At 38.1% G+C, this 19,958-nt stretch overlaps 1 protein-coding gene and 1 long non-coding RNA gene across 3 annotated transcripts in view; one reads left to right on the top strand and one right to left on the bottom strand.

Annotated features, from left to right (window-relative positions):
- The first annotated feature begins 111 nt into the window (after window positions 1-111).
- LOC112064694 (uncharacterized) overlaps window positions 112-19,958 on the top strand; it is a 25,833-nt gene continuing 5,986 nt past the window's right edge. Inside the window, exons 1-5 of one of the 2 annotated variants that reach the window (XR_003680057.2) lie at window positions 112-257; window positions 8,945-9,133; window positions 12,693-12,905; window positions 18,430-18,546; window positions 18,630-18,698. This is a non-coding gene — a long non-coding RNA (uncharacterized lncRNA). Of the gene's footprint in view, window positions 258-8,944; window positions 9,134-12,692; window positions 12,906-18,429; window positions 18,699-19,958 lie in introns of both variants that reach the window. The other variant, XR_002891607.3, reaches the window with a different exon arrangement.
- The window catches only part of LEMD3 (LEM domain containing 3), a 91,360-nt gene continuing 80,541 nt past the window's right edge, over window positions 9,140-19,958 (bottom strand). The window contains exon 13 of the mRNA XM_024122872.3: window positions 9,140-10,709. Coding sequence (XP_023978640.1) covers window positions 10,652-10,709 — 58 coding nt within the window. The 3' untranslated portion in view covers window positions 9,140-10,651. The remainder of the gene's footprint in view (window positions 10,710-19,958) is intronic.

Here is a 19,958-nt window from a genome sequence, read left to right as displayed (position 1 = left end):
GCCGCCCCAAGGCCGCCGGCTGCCGAGTGCAACCAGGAGTTGGAATCCCTCTGCCAGAGGGCATCCCTTTCCAGTGTTGGGGCCCAAGAGCAGAGCGGCGCATCCCACCCACGGGTCCCGCCTAAGACCCCTGAAGGGGTAGAAAAGAGAGGAACCATCACGAGGAGAACCGACAACGAGCCAGGGACCCGCGGGAAGACATTTAAAGGGTTTGAGAAGACTCTTGCGATGCCCCTAATGAACTGGGAGCTTTGTGAGTAAGTGGATAAAAATATCTGGCAAGTGCTTCTCTTGAGTGTGGTCAGGTGAGGCTGGAGCGGCACTGCCAGTTATACACACATGGCTCAGGTGAGCCATCCTATACAAAACGAACAGGCATTATAATATATAAAACACCCCCCTGCATTCCAGGTGAGTGGGCCCTTTACACCAGGTGTGCGTGTAGGGTGGGTGTGTGTGTGTTTAGCCAGAGTTACAAACGGGCTCTCCCCAAACATATTTGAACACCATATATGGAGTTGAGGCAGACTGGCTGACAATAGTTTTTCATACTAGCTAAATGCTGATATTTAGATTAGTCATTCTTTTCACCTCCAGCCTCTCTTCATCCCCCTTACATTAGTTTTGTATTTCTTGTAGCTTATCTGAAGGACAGTGGTGAAATTTATTCAAAAGGTACTACCTCTGACGACCAGAAATGTCAGTCCCCGATGTTTAATTACAGGCCTAAGCCAATAGTTGCCTGACTTTTCTCTGGCACTGATAACTCCTCCAGTAATCAAGGCCAAATGACCCTTAGCTTTTCAAGAGGACATAATTATGTCTAATTACTACTTTTTTTTTTTTTACTGGCACTAATGGAACAGGCCCTGGAGATGTAGGATGTTATATAATTACTTGTGACCATTTTAAGATGCTACAGAAATGATTCACTGGTGCAAAATACTTAAGGGGTAAAAGTCAAACAGATTTAGAGTGTGGATTATTCTAACATGACCTAAAGTACGGTAATTTGTACATCACACTATTTTTTTGAAAATGCTATATTTGAAAATCAGAAACTTTGTTTCAAAACGAATTCAATTCTGGCAAAGTATTAAGGCCCATATGCCAAAAACCAGTCCTTTTGCAAGTGGTTCCCCTTAAATCATCCAGTACTGAGAAACACCACATCCCATGAATTATTCCTGGCAAATGGGCAGATTTCACCCTCAATGTACTAGCAGTGATAGCGAGACAAAGGGCAGATGACCTAACTAACAGTAAATAAAATGTAATACAGTAAATTAGGGATTTAAAAGACACACGGCATTATTATTCAACTTAAGTATCTAGAAGCTGGATATCCTAAAGGGAATATTCAGGAAACTCTTTAAGCATTCTGTCCCTTTCCTCTATTTTGTATATTTTGTATTACATAAGCACTTTTCTTATTCATTTCCCCCACAACGTGTAGTATAATTCTTTGCCCACAATATTTTTTTTTCTTTTTTTTTACTTTTATTTTTGGCTGCCGCGGGCGGGAGGAACGCAGGATCTTTTGTTGCAGGGCGCTTCATTGCCCCGCGCCGGCTTCTCTCTAGTTGTGGCGCGGGCTTAGTTGCCCCGCGGCATGTGGGATCTTAGTTCCCCAAGCAGGGATCGAACCCGTGTCCCTTGTATTGGAGAGTGGATTCTTAACCACTGGACCACCAGGGAAGTCCCGCCCATAGCTTAAATGTTTGTTTAAAAACAAAAGTAAAATGAGCACAGTCATTTGTAGACTGACATATAGGAGCTCCCTAAGTGTAGAGAAAAGCTTGTTTCAAAGGGGTGTAATAATTTTGGCTATATTTAAAATATTTTAGTTGACCTTAAGTACAAAAACATAAAATTACAAAGAATGCAGTATACCACTGCATGTTACTATAAGTGGAAGGTTAATTAATTGTATCAACTGCTGACTTGACAGCAATACCAGCAGCTGTTCTAAAGGCTTGAATAAATATGCTAAAGAGGGGAGAAAAGAACAAAAGTTACTGAGTACACAGTAAGTGCCAGACACTCTGCTAGCTGTTTTACACATGGTATTTCATTTAATTCTTCCAAATATCTTTGAGCTTTTAATTTTGTATCCCTATTTTACAGCTAATGAGAGGCATAGATAAGTAAATTATGCTACTAAGAAGAGGTAAAGTAGTATTGGAATTCAAATCTCATTTCAAAGTCCACATATATTTTTACTGTACTAATCGGCCCCATTTTCTCTACATTAAAAACAAAACAGGGCTTCCCTGGTGGCGCAGTGGTTGAGAGTCCGCCTGCCGATGCAGGGGACACGGGTTCGTGCCCCGGTCTGGGAAGATCCCACATGCCGCAGAGCGGCTGGACCCGTGAGCCATGGCCGCTGAGCCTGCGCGTCCGGAGCCTGTGCTCCGCAACGGGAGAGGCCACAGCAGTGAGAAAAAAAAACAACAGGGTATTCAAAAACTGTATTCACTGGGCTCTTGTGGTTTTAAGTAACTGGTGTGCACTTAGGTTACCTCAAGTAATAGGGGTAAAGAATACATGTGGAAATAAGACCAGAGACTTAACTGGCTTGTCAGGTCATCCTTGGTGGGCCCGGGGGTGGGGGCCTGTGCCTTTGATGGGTACCAGAAACAGGAAAGCTACTAACCTCTGACAACATTCCTATGAGTTTTGTAGTTTAAATCATATATTTCACATGTTTTCTCTTTGTTATTATAATCTTAATAACAATCATGTTAACATATTATCTTAAACAATGTTTGTTTTTAAGACAAAGGACCCAGAGGAGGTAACTGTTTCCTTTGCTTCCTATATACCATCCCTCCCCCAACCCAGCGGTGTGCTAGTAAATATTTAACAACCAGATCTGGAGGAAGGAGGCCTGAAGTGTAACAAAACCCAGTTTATGTGGGTGTAACACTCCCACCAGCCCGAGTCTCTGGAGGCAAAGCTGGGGAGAGATGCCCTCAACCAGCTCGTGGGCCCCTGTGAGCCAGTTCCATCACACCACTGCCTCAACCCCTTAGAAATGTCCTCAGAACGCAGCAAAATTCAAGTTGCACAACCACAGCTTTTCCACTCTGGCTCCTACTACCAGCTGCCAGTTCTCCTCTATAGCTCATAATCAAATGCCCCAGCGGGGAGAGTTTGATTCTATGACCACAGTCCCTCTTGGGGAAAGTTCTGGTATGAGGTTATCTCATAAGCCACTGAGCAGCCTGTGGATTGGCTACCTCTGAGCCAGGTGTCCTCTCCTACTTCTGCAGCTGTAGTTAGGGTGGAAGGCTCACATGCTACACAACATGGTCACCTGTACTAAAGAAAGAGACTGTGCTGCTGCCTTTCTAGGGCATTGCAGTTGGGGCAGCCTCTTTCAAAGGGAGTCTGTAAGCATGGCAGGCACTCAAGCTACAGTCTCTCCGACATACTATTCTCAACTCCTTAAGTAAATCTCCTCAGCCGTTACGCAAAGCTTTGAGACAGTCCCCACTCCACATACGCGAAGGAACATCTTGGGTGGATGCCAACAATTGCAAACAGGAGAAAGGACATGTTCGGACTAGATATTATTCAAAAGCCCTCAGGCAGGGTGAGAAACCCTAAGTTAGTACTTCAATTCAATGAACAGTTATCAAGTGCCATTGTTCTAAACCAATAATGATCAATTGGAAAGTAAGGAAATTAATTACCTCCTAGGAGGATGTAACAGATTCTCCAGAAGGAAGTTTTTCTAACTACACTCAATCCAAACTCCCAAAATTCTGCTTTCCTATCCTGCGAGGTAGAATGTTGTCACTCTCACCCCTGCTGAGAATACTGTTTTATACTGACAGAAGCATGCCCCCGCGCCTCAAGGAGCTAGAGTGGGAAGAGAGTTAAGGAGAACTCTTCTCAGCATGAGGGACACAGAGTCAATGCTGACTGGTTAAGAGAGACACAGAACATCTCTCATTCTGTAAAAGGATTTCCTCTTCCATGACAACCCTCCAGCCTCCAGTCACCAAACACACTAAAATGACAAGGACTCTTAAAGGCGGAAGACTGAATTAAAGTGAGCATTTTCCTTCTTGTCTTGGTAAAATGGTTTGCCTGCATCTCAAATGGTATTTTTAAATTTTACAGTTGAGGCCATCCCTTTTGTTGATTAATTCTGAAGAGATTTGAAGAATATATTCCCATGATTGACGTGCTGCCTGATTCTACCAGCTTTGGCTGTGGATATGCTACAAGTAATAAATATTTAACAAGATGACTTTCAATATTGTAGAGGATTAAATAATCCTCTCTAGACCAGCAAAGCTGCTTGGCTTTTGGCACGATTGTATCACATGAAGTGGCATACGCAAAATCAACTACACACACAGAATAAGGGGGCTGGGAGAGAGGGACAAGAATAAACTTTTAAGTTGGTACAGGAAGATTCTTTTTTTTTTTAATTTAATTTTATTTATTTTTTTATACAGCAGGTTCTTATTAGTCATGTATTTTATACATGTTAGTGTATTAGTGTCAATCCCAATCTCCCAACATCCCCCCACCACCCCCCGCCACCCCTGCCACTTCCCCCCCTTGGTGTCCGTAGGTACAGGAAGATTCTGACGGGAGACTTGATTCTACTCTTTCACTCAGTCTGTTCCTGAATGCTTCTTATATCGAGAGCATCTCACACCATGGTGTGTTGTGTCCAGTGTTTAAAGGTGTGTTTTTTTCACACAACTTATCCCTAACTGCTATCCCTAAACCAGCTCCTTCATGTGTTGTTCATCCAAAGAGGCTCCAATAGGAGGTAGAGGAAACCCTGGCTGTGTTGGGCTTCCTGGGAAATGGTATGTTGCCCTCCAAAATGGTGCTTCATTACAGGATTTTCTGCAGTAGTTTTACCGTTGCCATTAAAGCTTCTGAGACAATGGGTAAGTTACTTAATTACTCTAAGCCTTGATATTCTTTTTTCTCTGTATAATGGGAAAATAAAGGTACCTACCACTCATGATGCTTAGCCCTAGCCCCATGCTAGCAAATGGTAAATCCTTAATAAATATCAATACAGTACTAATGTAATTAACTTTTATCATTGCTTACTTTCAGTCACCACAAAGCCACTCTTTGCCTTTAAGCCTTATCTGATAGGAGTTCCTCTGTCTGAAATGACTCATAGTTTCTCTTCACAGATCAGAGTCCTACACTTGTATTCATAATCACCTCTTAAGGAAGTCTGTCCAGATTTAGTAATCCTGTCAACACATATTTTCTTCAAATTTACTTTTTATATTTATACCCAAGGTTACTAATAGTAACTATGTTTTCAAATATATTTTTAACTTCCTCAAAGTAATCAGAAGGCTACACACTTATATGATTATTCAAACTATTTTTGTGAAAACCAGTTAGAATTGCCATCAAAGTATATGATACATTTTGAAAAATATCTTCAACACAGGAAAATCATCTTTGCATTCTTTCATTCATTCAACAAATATTTACTGAATGCTTTCTATATGCTGGATAGACAATGAACAAGATAAACCAGTAAAATATTTAGTATGTTAGTGATAGAGAAATAAGGCAGGGAAGGTTGCTGAAAGTGTTGGGGAAGAAACATTAAAAACATGGAAGAAAGAAGGAAGCCATGCAGTATCTAGGAAAGGAGGAACAGCAAGTGAAAAGGCCATGCCCAAGGCAGAGGCAGGCCTGCCCTGTAGGAGGACCATCCAGGAGGCCGGATGAGAAGAGGGTGAAAAAGGGCCATGAGGGGGGAGCACTAGAGGATGTGGCCTGAGTCATTATAAGGACTTTGGCTTTTATTGTTAAGTGAGATGGGAAGCTACTGCAGGGTTTTGAGCAGAAGAGCGACATGATCTTACATTGGCTGTTCTGTTAAGGCATGCAGAGACAGAAAGGGAGACCAGTTAGAGGGTCTTGAAGTAATCCAGGTGAGAGGGAATGGGGATTTTGGAGTAGGAAGGAGGAAGTGGAGGTGGTGAAAAGTGATCAAATTGCAGAGAAATTTGGAAGAAGCGGCCCAGAAGATTGCTGACAGACCAAGTGTAGGGTGTGAAAGAAAGGTTAAAAATGTCTCTATACTTTTTTTTCCTTTTTTTTTTTCCCTGAGCATTACAGAATTGCCATTTCCTGAGCTCTGGATGACTTAGAAGTAGGGGGTGGGGTAGTATATTAGAAGCTCAGTTTTGGACATGTTAAGTTTGAAATGACTCTTTTTTTAAAATTATTTATTTATTTTTGGCTGTGTTGGGTCTTTGTTGCTGCGCACGGGCTTTCTCTAGTTGCGACGAGCGGGGGCTACTCTTCATTGTGGTGCACGGGCTTCTCATTGCGGTGGCTTCTCTTATTGCAGAGCATGGGCTCTAGGTGAGCAGACTCAGTAGTTGTGGCGCACGGGCTTAGTTGCTCCGCGGCATGTGGGATCTTCCCGGACCAGGGCTCGAACCCATGTCCCCTGCCTTGGCCGGCAGATTCTTAACCTCTGTGCCACCAGGGAAGTCCCTGAAATGACTTTTAAACATACAAGATAATGTTCATCTAGACCATTAAATATGAAAATTGCACGTATAGGGGAATGTCTGGGCTGCAGATAGTATATATGATATCTAAATCCTGAGAAGTCCCTGGATTGATTAAAAAGAAAAAAAAAAAATGCCAGCAGGGCCACTGAGAAGGTGAGGCTAAAAAGGTAGTAGGAAAATCAGTCAAGTATGGAGGCCTAGGAAGCAAATGAAGCTTTTTATCCCTTTCTTTCTTCAATTTATATACTTAGAATATATTCTTTGTGGAAAAAGACAGAAATTATTTAGAATCAAAGTAGGATAGATGAATAACCAAATAAAGTTATATCCTTTTTATGATTTAAATGAGTAAACATAAAATATTAAAAATGATTTTATTTTGTGACTTATAAATCGACTCTGAAACTTACCCTAAAAGATAGTCTCTAGATATCTGAGGAATAGCAGCACTGGAATACAGGTATATTCTACCGTTGTAACCACAGTGAAAAGCTATCCCTATAGGTCAAATGGCCAAATACCAAATATTTGTGGTGTGTAAGTGAAAGGTTTATCAGACAGGTGGGAATAAAGACATCTCTTCAGAGATGGACAGGAACTTTTGTGAGGCTCAAATATATACAAAATGGTTTTAAAACTGTTGTTTAAAGTATTGTACAGATGTTGCTTTTATAGTTTTTAAAGCTGGTGGTCATAAAAGCGGAGAGAGAAGTAAACTTGCAGTTGGCAGATTTCTCTTCAAACTCTGGCTATGCCATGTGATAGTTGTGCATGATTTTACAGTTCACATCTCTGGGATTTAGTTACCTTATCTTTAAAATGAAATAATACCTGCTCTGCCTGTTCTGCAAGATGTTGGTGGAAGTCAAATGATATAATGAGGGAGCTTGCAAACTACTGATATCTAAAGCAAAAGTCATGATTGAGGCGAGGTGCATTTTTCTAAATTCACCTACTTCTGTTTCTTTGTATAAGCCACAGTTCTCTATGTATCTTGAAGATACCTCCTTGAGATCCCAATTTAAAAAAAAAAAAAGTTCCTCTAAGGAAAATGCATACATACACACAAGCCCACAAAATTTGGTATACAATTGCACACTGATTGAAAATCACTTTGGAAAGCAATAGGAGTCGTAATTTCTTATGTGGAAGAGAAACCTAATGAAAGTATCATCTAAAAAACAATTAGTGTGTAGCAGGCTATGGGGCAGATCAGAAGAGGATAGCAGTGTTGGGAAGGCAACCCAGGCAGATGCAGAAACCCAAGCTTGAGGTAATGAGAGCCCCTAGTCTAAGATGGTAGCTGTGAGACTAGAGATGAACAAGGAGATGTGATAAGAATAGTTGCCAGATAAAATGCAGTATGCCCAGATAAATTTGAATTCTAGATAAACACCAAATAATTTTTTAGTATATCCTAAATATTGCATGGGGCATACTTACACTAAAACATTATTCATGGTTTATCTGAAATTCCATTTTAACTGGGCATCCTGTATTTTTATTTGCTAAGTCTGGCAACCCTAGAGAGAAACCGGTGAACTTATTCCTACCCTCATCCCCATGTTTCTGAGGCAGATTCTGAAACAACAAACAAAATAATGTGTACAACGTGACCACTGTGAAAAGGACAGAGTCATTAAGAGCTAGTCCAGCTCTTCTGTGGATCCTGAAGAGATCAATAAAGATGTCAAACAGTTCTTCACAGACCTATTTATTTCCCAGACAGGGCATGAGAGTTACTAATATTGTGGTTATATTCTATTCTCCATATATGAGTTTCGTACTGTCCAGCACAATCTACCTGAATGTGTGTGTGCACGTGTGTTTTATGTATGGGCTAATTAGCAAAAGAACCACTGGCTCACGGTTGCCCTGGACAGAAACATGAATTGGAGGACCCACAGCCTGTCCATCACCCGCCACCTACACACACACACACACACACACACACACACACACACACACACACACACGTGCACGTGAGACTGGGCAGGGAAGTTTTTTCCCTATGCAGCCCAAGCCTGTGGTCTTACTTGATTGGACAGTGTATGGTATAAGTGGGAAGGAAGAAGTTTTAACAACGAGGTCCTTTTCAGTGGAGACGTAGGAACAGTTGAAATATTCAAAGAAGGCAATCCATTTGAGGTGATATTACAAACCCGAAGGCAGGACAGGCAGGAGCATTCAAGGTGACTTTCTCCATCTAAAAGCCTAAGGCCTTTAAGGTCTTCTCATCTCCTGGGTAATACAGGTGAAAATGCAAAATAGAACTGCAAAACTTTAACCCTTATCTCTTCTACTTTGTAATTCTGTTCTGAAATTACCTTCACCATGTCCTAGTGTCTCACTCTGTGGAGGCGGAAAAGTCATGATAGCAAGGAGAAAGGGGTCTGGTTTCACTTCTCTTGTAGGTATAGCGGCAGACTAGGATTCACAACTGATGATCAGCAGTACCCAACAGCCCACGGTGAAGCTGGAGACCACAAAAAGCCCACAGCCCACACCTCTGGAGAGTATTTTGGAGAAGACAGGTGGAGGATAAAGTAAGGCCAAACCTCATGACTGGCTGGTGACTTGGTGAAGGCTGTCCCTGAGCAAAAGTGAGTTTTGCAAATTTGGGGGTAGTAGAGATATGGAGCAAGACATTGCAGGACTTGGATACTGACTGAACTCTTAACAGTAATAGAGAACTTTGAGAAGGAGCCTATATTCTTCTTTTGTGACTCCCCATAGTGTGATGAGTGCTCAATAAATGCTGTTGGCCAACTCTTTTAAACTGGGGATAGGGGAGAGGGGCACGAGGTTTGAAGGGGAAGGTGGGAGATGGTTAAGGAAGAATTTATGTATGTTCAATGGTCATAGAGAAAACAAATAGACCAAATAAAACTATTAGCCTTTTAATTTTCCACAGTTGTGTAAAATGAAATAAAAAGTTAGTTCCTTCTAAAAACCATTACATTCTGTTCCCAGTGGTAACAATTATGACCAGAACTGAAATGAAAACATATCATAACCAAAGCTCTGAAAACTCAAGATATTTAGTGGAAAGAAATCCTGAAGAAACACTTAATAGAGTGTTTGAAGTAAAAGCAAAACATTAAAACAATAAAAACATTTTCCAAAGGAAACAAATGATACTCAGCTAATTTCATGTCACTTCACAGCCATAAGGAAAAAAAGTTGGAAAATCTACACATTATGTAAGCAATGATCTTATAAACATGAAGGAAATAGCTCTGAACTGTTTCCAACTTTGCCTCTAAAATTCCTTTGGTGTGATGGCTGAACATATTATTTCCTGTTCTTGTACTCTGTGGGAAATAACACACCCATTTTAATCTTTGTCACTTTTTCCTATATCAACATTCATGGGAGGAATTAGCACTGATAATTCTCCCAAGGTTGATATCTCATATTCAGAAGTCTTGTGGCAGTGGGTCTCAAACTTAAACATCACAATACCTGGATAACTTGTTACTATCCTGGGATCTCTCCCAGATACAGTGATTCAGCAGGTCTGGTGAGGGATTCAGGAATCTGCATTTCTAACAAGTACCCCAAATGATTCTAAGACAGGTGTTCCACAGACCTTTCTCTGGTTTAGAATAACAAGGGTAATTTTCATGTCTACTTTCCAACTGAGGAGGATAAGTTTCGAGCTCTTTTTTCTATAATGCCCATAAGAATGGTGGAAAGGATTACAGGAAAATACATGAGAGTATACATAACACAGCTTTCATGACCTTTACAGGAAACTCAAATAACTACAATTTTTGATTTATAAGCTTTGAAATGAGGCACTGAAAGATTCTGAGTTGCATCCTGAGTCATCAGTGATTAATCTCCCCATAGTTTTAATGCTGTGAATATTTTATTGTATTCCTTGAAAATTGGTTATTTTTAAATCAGGTTATAACTCCTAGGTAAGTGGAATATTAAATTTTTAAAAAATTACTCCAGGTAAATGGGAATTTTCTGTACCAATCTGATACCAGAATATGATACACTTTATCAAATACAGTTGATCCTTGAATAATACAGGAGTTATGGGTGGCAATCTTCTGCGCAGTCAAAAATTCAAGTATAACTTATAGTCAGCCCTACCTATACTTGGTTCCTCAGTATCTGCGGTTCTGCATCCACCAGTTCAACCAATCTTGAATTGTGTAGTATTTACTGTTGAAAAAAATCCGAATATAAGTGGACCCATGCAATTCAAACCCATATTAAAGGTCAACTGTGCTTTATTATAGTACATATTTTTTTCTGAACATAATGAAAATAGCATTCTTCTCCAGACATTTAAATTACATAGGGCAATATTTATTCCACCAATGTCCATATATAAGGTTCTGTTTGATAACTAAGTAGTGTTTTCAGCTGTTCTTGGGGAAAACCAAGAAAAGTGATTTTGATTTTTCCATGTTATTTAAGCATGGTGGAAAATGAAAATGAAAATTTATATAATTAGGCAGTTTTACTTAGATATGATACATTGTAATTTTTGAAAATGTGGTTTTATTTAAATGGGATATATTGAAATGTGGTTTATTTAAATGTGAAACAATGTATAATTCATAACGATGAATAGCAGAATGAGTGGCCAATCAACAAGGCTCATGGCTAGCTCTCTGAATGTGCAAACAGGATTCAACAACCCACATTACTGTTCATAACCAGTCTCTCTTCTTCACTGTCTGCTTCTTTCTCATCCCTATTGCTCCTGTTATCTTCCAGGGATCTACACCACACAACAGAGCCTCAATGATACCAGATATATACCACATACAATTAATTTGTAAGACTCCTACTGTTAAAAGATTATACCAGCCTATATATTTAGAGTCACATTAAGGAACATTGCAATAACACAGGACTGATTTTGGACAATCATTTTCAAGATTTAATGTCTTCTGTTGGTGAATCACAACTGGTCCTTTCCAGTCAGGCTGACATCACTCTAATGACTGACACTACCCTAGTTCCATGGATGATAATTCTTGAACGCTGTCATAATCAGGATCTTAATCTCAATGTTACTCACATTGAGAAAAAGAAATTTACATTTAGATTTTCTGCCTCTTTGAAGTAGAAGTACTGAGCATAAAAATAATTTTTGGACACAATAGTTGGGCAAAACTAATAATAAAATGAGTAATTTAGGAGAGATGAAAAACTAAGAAGGTATACTGTTTCAAAGTCAAATAAAAAGGGAGAATACATTAGTTTCAAAAGAACAAAAGTAGTTAATGGTGAAGAATAACAACCAGTTTTAGAAATAAAGGAAGATGTCAAAACTTCTGGGCTTTCAAACCTGCACCCAGTCAGGATATACCAGAGTATTCACCATTAATATGATGTTTACTTTAGATTTTTGGTAAATATCTTTTATCAGATTTAGGAAGTTCCCTTCTACTCCTATTTTGCTAAGAATTACTTTTCTATGAAAGGATATATGGATTTGGAATTTTATCAGATGGTTTTACTGCATCTATCTGAGATGATCATATTAAATTCACTTATTTTGTTAGTGGGACAAGTTACATTGGTTTTCTAATGTCAAACTAATCTTGCATTCCTGGAATAAATCCAACTTGGTCATGATATGTAATTCTTACTCAGATGTTGCAATTTGGCTTGCTGACCATTTTGGTTTGTTTGGGATTTTTGCATTTATTCAGGGGGCTTGCCCTATAAATTTTCCCTTTCTGTTTGGTTTCTGCATCAAAGTTATGTTAATCAGTCCACTCCCTTTCTCTATTTGCTGGAATAGGAAATATATCATTTCAAAAAGGAGGCACTGAAGAGATTATAGATTTTCCAAGGTCTCTCTTATGCGTGAGCATTGTTAAGGGTGACTACAATGAAAAACAAAGGGATGTTAAAAATAAATCACATTATCAAGTAGTTGGTTTCACAGAGTCTGATTTAGAGATGGTGACAGGGATATATGACAGCATTTTACATTATTTCATTTAGTTCTCTCAAATGCATAATAATCATTGTTTTAAAAATGAGGAAATTGAGTCTTAGACTACGTGACTTGCCTAACATCACACAACCAGGATGTGTTAAAGTCGAAATGTGAACATGGTTCTCTCACTCCAGAGACTGTGCTCTTAAACCATGCCTCCTTTTTTCCCCCCTCTCTCAATACAGGAATCCAGTGTTTGGAAGACCTTTCATATACCTGCTAACTGTAACAACCCACAGATCTGCCACCAAAATAAACATAGCCTTTTCCAAAGTGCTGTAAAAAGTCTAAAATGTCTGAGCTTCATTACTAAAGGTTGGTAGTGATTCAAAATATACTAGCAGAGGAGATCAAATTAAGAAGATGAAGTAAAGACAATTATGGAAATCCTAATTAAGGTAAGCATTCAAATATATGTAATAAATGTTTGTGGAGAAATTTTGTAAAATACATATGTAATCTAACAGATTGGAATTTACTGCTAAATCTTGGAGTATTTCCCTCCAATAGTATGTATATGATATATTCCTTTCACTCTAGATACATAATTTTTCACTTTTAACAACTCTGGTATAGAAATTCATTTGAGAATAAATGGTGTCTTAAAAAAATCACTGTCAGTTATAAAAGAAAAAAAATTGCTGTCTAACCTGTATTACTTCCCATTTCTTCCAGGGGATTGATGTTTGCTTTTATCTGGGGGAACTACTAACTGTAAACACTTTAAATTCTCTCTTTGCTTGCAGATTTTTGTTTGTTTGTTTTGCGTTACGCGGGCCTCTCACTGTTGCGGCCTCTCCTGTCGCGGAGCACAGGCTCCGGACGCGCAGGCCCAGCGGCCATGGCTCACGGACCCAGCCGCTCCGCGGCATGTGGGATCCTCCCAGACCCGGGCACAAACCCGTATCCCCTACATCGGCAGGCGGACTCTCAATCACTGCGCCACCAGGGAAGCCCTGCTAGCAGATTTTTGCACCATGCTGGTGGAAGGAACTGAAACCAGTCTGAATGAGGATCAGCTGGTTCTTTTGCGGACCCTTCCAGATGGGACATTTACCCTGACTCTGAGGTTGTTCTAGCTTTATGGTAAGCTCTTCTATCAGAATCCACATCTTTGGTGTTACTTTTATCGTTGTTTTCCTTTCTTACTTAGTGCCAGAGAAAATGCTGCCTCTTCCAACTAACAGTATCTTAGATGAAATACAGTATATTTGAAATAATGATTATGCAACTTAAGAAATACAGACAATATTTTCCACACCTTAAGTATTCCTCAAAGACATTATTTTAATGATTGCCCATGATTCAAATAATCCATAATTCATTATTTATTCTCATTTTTGTAGATTTCAATTGCTTCTAATTTTTATTACAGAATAAAGCTGTAATGAACATCATTTTCATATCTTCATGTCATCCTGATAATTTCTTCAGAATAAATTCCTAAAAATTTATTGGACTTCAAAATTTATTGGCAAAACTGTGTATTGCCAAATTGACCTATAGAAATGCTCATCACTTTACATAACTACCAGCATTAATATAAGGGACCAGGGGGCTTCCCTGGTGGCGCAGTGGTTGGGGGTCTGCCTGCCGATGCAGGGGATACGGGTTCATGCCCCGGTCCGGGAGGATCCCACATGCCGCTGAGCGGCTGGGCCCGTGAGCCCTGAGCCTGTGCCCCACTGCGGGAGAGGCCACAGCAGTGAGAGGCCCGCGTACCGCAAAAAAAAAAAAAAAAAAAAAAAAAAAAAAGGGGGCCTACTTTCCCTAAACTTAAGAAAAATTGTAAAGCTCCATATGTAAAAAAACTTTCTCAATTGTTGATTAATTTGCATTTATGTCTGTGGCTGTTTCATATTTTTGTTGGCCATTTGCAGCTCTTCATTTGTGGGTCGTCTCCTGATGTCATTTGACTATTTTTCTATTGAGATGTTAGTCTTTTTATGTTAGAATAATTTTTACTTGTAGAATATAATTGCAAATCATATATAGTGCTAACATCTTTCAATTTCTTTGTCTTTTCATTTGTTCTTTTTGGATGTACTGATCATTTTAATATAACCAAACATGTTTCTTTATGGTTTCTTTGTTTCTGTGCTTAACCCTCTATCAAATGTTTTCCTCTGATTTTTTTATTAGTCATTTTGTGACTATTTATCAACTCTTTATTCCTCCTGGAATTTATCTGGGTATGTGTAGAAGACTCTTTACAAGTGAAAACACAGAAGACTGAAACTACTGTAGATACCACATTGATGATATAAAATCTAATGTGAAAACAGAACTGAAGTGAATTCAAAAAGAAAACGTCTAATCTGCCCCCTTATCCATTCTCTTCCCTAAACCAAATGACTGTATGTTTGCATATTATTCTTGTTCTCATTATTTCCAGCTAATTGCTTAGAACAGTGCTCTCCAAACTTTTTTTTACTTCATGGCACTGAAAGAAAAGGATAATCATTGTACAGCGCCCTGGTTAAATGGAGGAAGCTACTTAACAGCCTGCCAGAAAAGGATAATCATTGTACAGCGCCCTGGTTAAATGGAGGAAGCTACTTAACAGCCTTGAGCTCCACCACTCCAAGTCCTAGTGCTACTCTAAAGGCTACATCTAAATGGTACATCTGTAACCATTTGTGGCACATCAGTTGGGAAGTCCATAATATTTCTGTCAGTTATCATGTTCCTCTGAAAGGAACCCTTCTCCAATATGTTACTAGGGTCCATAAATCAGATGCTGGTAGTGAGGTAGAGAAGCCCGACTGTGACTGTCAAATAAAAAGAGAGCAATGAACAAAGTAAACTGAACATTTGTTGTGTTACTGGGACATACGAAATTTTTGTGAAAGAATCCTCTCAGTCAAGTTAGTATGAGGAAATTAAGTGACTTCACAGTGTGGAAGTATCTGGTCATTAAAATATTCTAAGTTACTACAAGCCAAAGGGTCTGTGCCTCTTCTAAGGAAACACAAGTTGCAGGAAACATAGGCTCTGGCCCTGGTATATTAGGGCTCTAACTTTTGCTCTTAATTTTTTAAAACTTTTATTGAATGATCCACTTTTTCCACAATTTTTAAAGTCAATCTTTATAATATACTAAATTCTTACATATCAGAGTATCTTTGTAATTCAAGTATCCATTAACCATATATTGTTATGATGATGAATCATAAAATACTCTTACAAAAAGTGCTCTTTAAAAAGTCAATCCCAGGAATTCTCTGGTGGTCCAGTGGTTAAGACTCCATGCTTTCACTGCTGAGGGCGTGGGTTCAATCCCTGGTCGGGGAACTAAGATCCCACAAGCCGCACGGTGCAGCCAAAAAAGAAAAACTCAATCCCTCCTCAAACATTCTTCCCCACTTCACAACACCTCCTACATTAATGTCTGTCTTTGACAGTGTCTTGCAGATTGTCGTTCAAAAACACAATGCAAGTGCAATGAAAACTCATTACAAAGTGAACTTGCAAGTCTCACAAATATGTAGTATTTCATGAAATTGATAAAGATGATGGAAGACTATTCAAATCATGAGTATAGCCATAGAATGTGTCAATCAGTCCAGTGAGCAATTAAAGGAAAGTTGCCAAGAACAAAAAAACAATGATACAAGAAGCGCATAAGGGAATGATTTGACTAGAAGATACTCTTACAAAAATGGATGAAGTCTGGGATCTTTTGTAAGATGATTTGATTATGGAACAGCCAACATGAAGTAAAAATTATCATTCCATGTTTCAAATAATTTTGTCAAAAAATATTTCTAAGAGTTAAAATATTTATAAGTTAACTATGTTATACAGAAAGCTTTTTTTGTAATCTTAGCAAAAAATTTTAAGTTAAAGTTCTAGTGAAACTATTTATGAAAATTTGGTCCCAAATTTAAATAGATTTAATTTAAGTGACCTTCTGGTATCAGTTATGCTCAGGTAAGAATCTGTTTCAAGGTATTAGTTGTCTGACTATATATTTGTGCAACAGTGTTAACACAGATTTAATTTGCTTTAACATCTGATAGGGCCAGTCTCTCTTTATTAATCATATTTTATTAAGAATTTAATATCTTTCTTGTTTATCCTTCCAGCTGATATTCTATAAATTCATTTAAAATACCAAGACATTAATTTAAATCTATGGAAAACTTTATTGGAATTGCATTAAACTTCTTTACTAATTTAGGAAGAAATAGGGAGCCTATTTGCTATATTCAGTCTTTTTATCAAGGAAAAATTATTGTCTCCATTTATTTGTTTTCTTTGATCTGTTTTAGAAAAGTTTTCCTCACATACATCTTATATATTACTTGTTGAATTTATTCATAGGTGATAACAGTGTACCTGTCTATCAAATCACCATCTAAAACAGAATATCCCTATTCAACATGCAGGCACCAATCCCAAGACAGGAATTGTTTCTGGTAAAGAGCATGAATGATTTTCAAAGATGGGGACAATAATGAATAGCATAACAGAACTTACTTCCAGCAATATGATGGAATAAGACATCCTGAATAAACCTCCCAAAATAAAACATCTTTTTTACTGGATTAAACATGAAAAACATCTTTTAAAGTGAATTACTGATCTGGCAGTAAAGTAAGAGGAATCCTTAGAGGCCAAAAATGAAGCAAAAGCAGAAAATCAAAGATATAATCAGATGTGGGAACCAGTGGTGACCCAAAGAGCACTAGCTGAACCCTCGTGACTTACGAGTTTTAACAGCAGAATATATATTCTTCTCAAGTTCACATGGAACCTTCTGCAGGATAGACCATATGCTAGGCCATAAAACAAGCTTCAAAGGTTAAAAAAAATTGAAATCAAACAAGTATGTTATCCAACCACATGGAATGAAATTAGAAATTAATAACAGAGAGAAATACGGGAAATTCACAAATATGTGGAAATGAAACAACAAACTTCTAAATAACCAATGGGTCAACAAAGAAACCACAGGGAAATTAGAATACTTTAAGATGAATGAAAATGAGGACACAATATATATATATCAAAATGTATGGGACATAGCTAAGGCAGTGCTTAGAAGGAAATGTATAGCTGTAAATGCCCATATTAAAGAAAGAAAGCTCTCAAATCAATAACTTAAACTTCTACCTAAAGACACTGGAAAAAGAAGAGCAAAATAAACCCAAAGCAAGTAGAAGGAAGGAAATAATAGACTAGAGTGGAAATTCATGACATAGAGAATAGAAAAACAATAGGCAACATCAACAAAGCAAAAGATGATTCTTTGAAAATATCAAAATTGGTAAACTTGTAGCTAGACTCACCAAGAAAAAAAGAAAACTCAAATTATTAAAATCAGTAACAAAAGAAGGGACATTACTATTGACATTACAGAAATAAAGAGGATTATAAGGGAATACTATGACTAACTATATACCAACAAATTACACAACAAATGAAATGTAAAAATTCCTAGGACACAAACTACTGAAACTGACTCAAGAAGTAATGGAAAATCTGAATAGACCTATCACAAATGAAAAGACTGATTTAGTAATCAAAAAACTGCCTATAAGGCCTAGGCCTGATGACTTCAATGGTGAATTCTACCAAATATTTAAAATAATAATTAATACAAGTTATTCACTAACTCTCCCAAAAAACAGGAGGGACCACTTCCCAATTCATTCTGAGACCAGTATTACCATGATGCCAAAATCAGACAAAGACCTCACAAAAAAAGAAAACTACAGACCAAATATCTTTTGAACATAGATTAAAAAATCCTCAACAAAATACCAGCAAACTAAATTCACCAACATATTAAAAGGTTTATACACCATGATTATGGCTTGAGTGTTATCCCAGGAATGGAAGGTTGGTTTAGCATTTGAAAATTAATCCCTGTTATCAGTAGAATAAAGGACAAAAATCATATGATCATCTCAACAGACACAGAGACAGCATTTGACAAAATCCAACACCCCTTCATGATAAAGACAATCAACAAACTAGAAACAGAAGGGAACTTCCTCAACTTGAAAAAAGAAAATGAGTAAATACTTTGAGGTCAGTGAAATGAAGACACGACACACCAAAAGCTAACATCATACCTAATGGTGAAAGACTGAATGCTTTCCCTCTAATTTCAGGAACATGACACGGATATGTGCTCTCCCCACATCTGTTCAACAACGCAAGGGAAGTTCTGACCAGGGCAAGTAAGTAAAAAAAAAAAGCATCTAGAAAAATTAAAACTACATTTTATGCAGATAACATGATCTTATATATAGGAAATTCTAAAGAATTCACTAAAACCTATTAGAACTAATAAATAAGTTCAACAAGGTGGCAGGACCCAAGATCAATAAGCAAAAACCATTTTTCTATATACTTGCAATGAACAATCTAAAAAAGGAGTTTTTTAAAAATTCCATTTATAATAGCATCAAAAAGAATAAAACACCTAAGAATAAATTTAACAAAAGACGTATAAAACTTATACCCTGAAAACTATAAAACACTGCTGAAAGAAATTAAAGAAGACGTTTTTGAATTTTATTTTTTATCTTTTATACAGAAGTTTCTTATTAGTTATCTATTTTATACATATTACTATATATATGTCAATCCCAACCTCCCAATTCATCCCACCATGCCCCCACCACCCCCACTTTCCCCCCTTGGTGTCCATACGTTTGTTCTCTACATCTGTGTCTCTATTTCTGCCTTGCAAACCGGTTCAACTGTACCATTTTTCTAGATTCCACATATATGCATTAATATACGATATTTGTTTTTCACTTTCTGACTTACTTCACTTTGTATGACAGTGTCTAATTCCATCCACGTCTCTAAAAATGACCCAATTTCATTCCTTTTTATGGCCGAGTAATATTCCATTGTATATATGTACCACATCTTCTTTATCCATTTGTCTGTTGATGGACACTTGTTTCCATGACCTGGCTATTGTAAATAGTGCTGCAGCAAACATTGGGGTGCATGTGTCTTTTTGAATTATGGTTTTCTCTGGGTATAAGCCCAGTAGTGGGATTGCTGGGTCATACAGTAATTCTATTTTTACTTTTTAAAGGACCCTCCATACTATTCTCCATACTGGCTGTATCAATTTACCTTCCCACCAACAGTGCAAGAGGGTTCCCTTTTCTCCACACCCTCCCCAGCATTTGTTGTTTGTGGATTTTCTGATGATGCCCATTCTAACCGGTGTGAGGTGATACCTCATTGTACTTTTGATTTGCATTTCTCTAATAATTAGTGATGTTGAGCAGCTTTTCATGTGCCTATTGGTCATCTGTATGTCTTCTTTGGAGAAATGTCTATTTAGGTCTTCCACCCCCCCTTTTTTTTTTTTTTTTTTGTGGTAGGCGGGCTTCCCTCTGTTGTGGCCTCTCCCGTTGCGGAGCACAGGCTCCGGACGCGCAGGCTCAGCGGCCATGGCTCACGGGCCCAGCTGC

Source organism: Physeter macrocephalus, chromosome 6 (assembly GCF_002837175.3).
Source record: "Physeter macrocephalus isolate SW-GA chromosome 6, ASM283717v5, whole genome shotgun sequence".
Taxonomy (NCBI): Eukaryota; Metazoa; Chordata; class Mammalia; order Artiodactyla; family Physeteridae; genus Physeter; species Physeter macrocephalus.
Note: the sequence above shows the minus strand (reverse complement) of the source record. Positions and strands in the feature narration are given on the sequence as shown.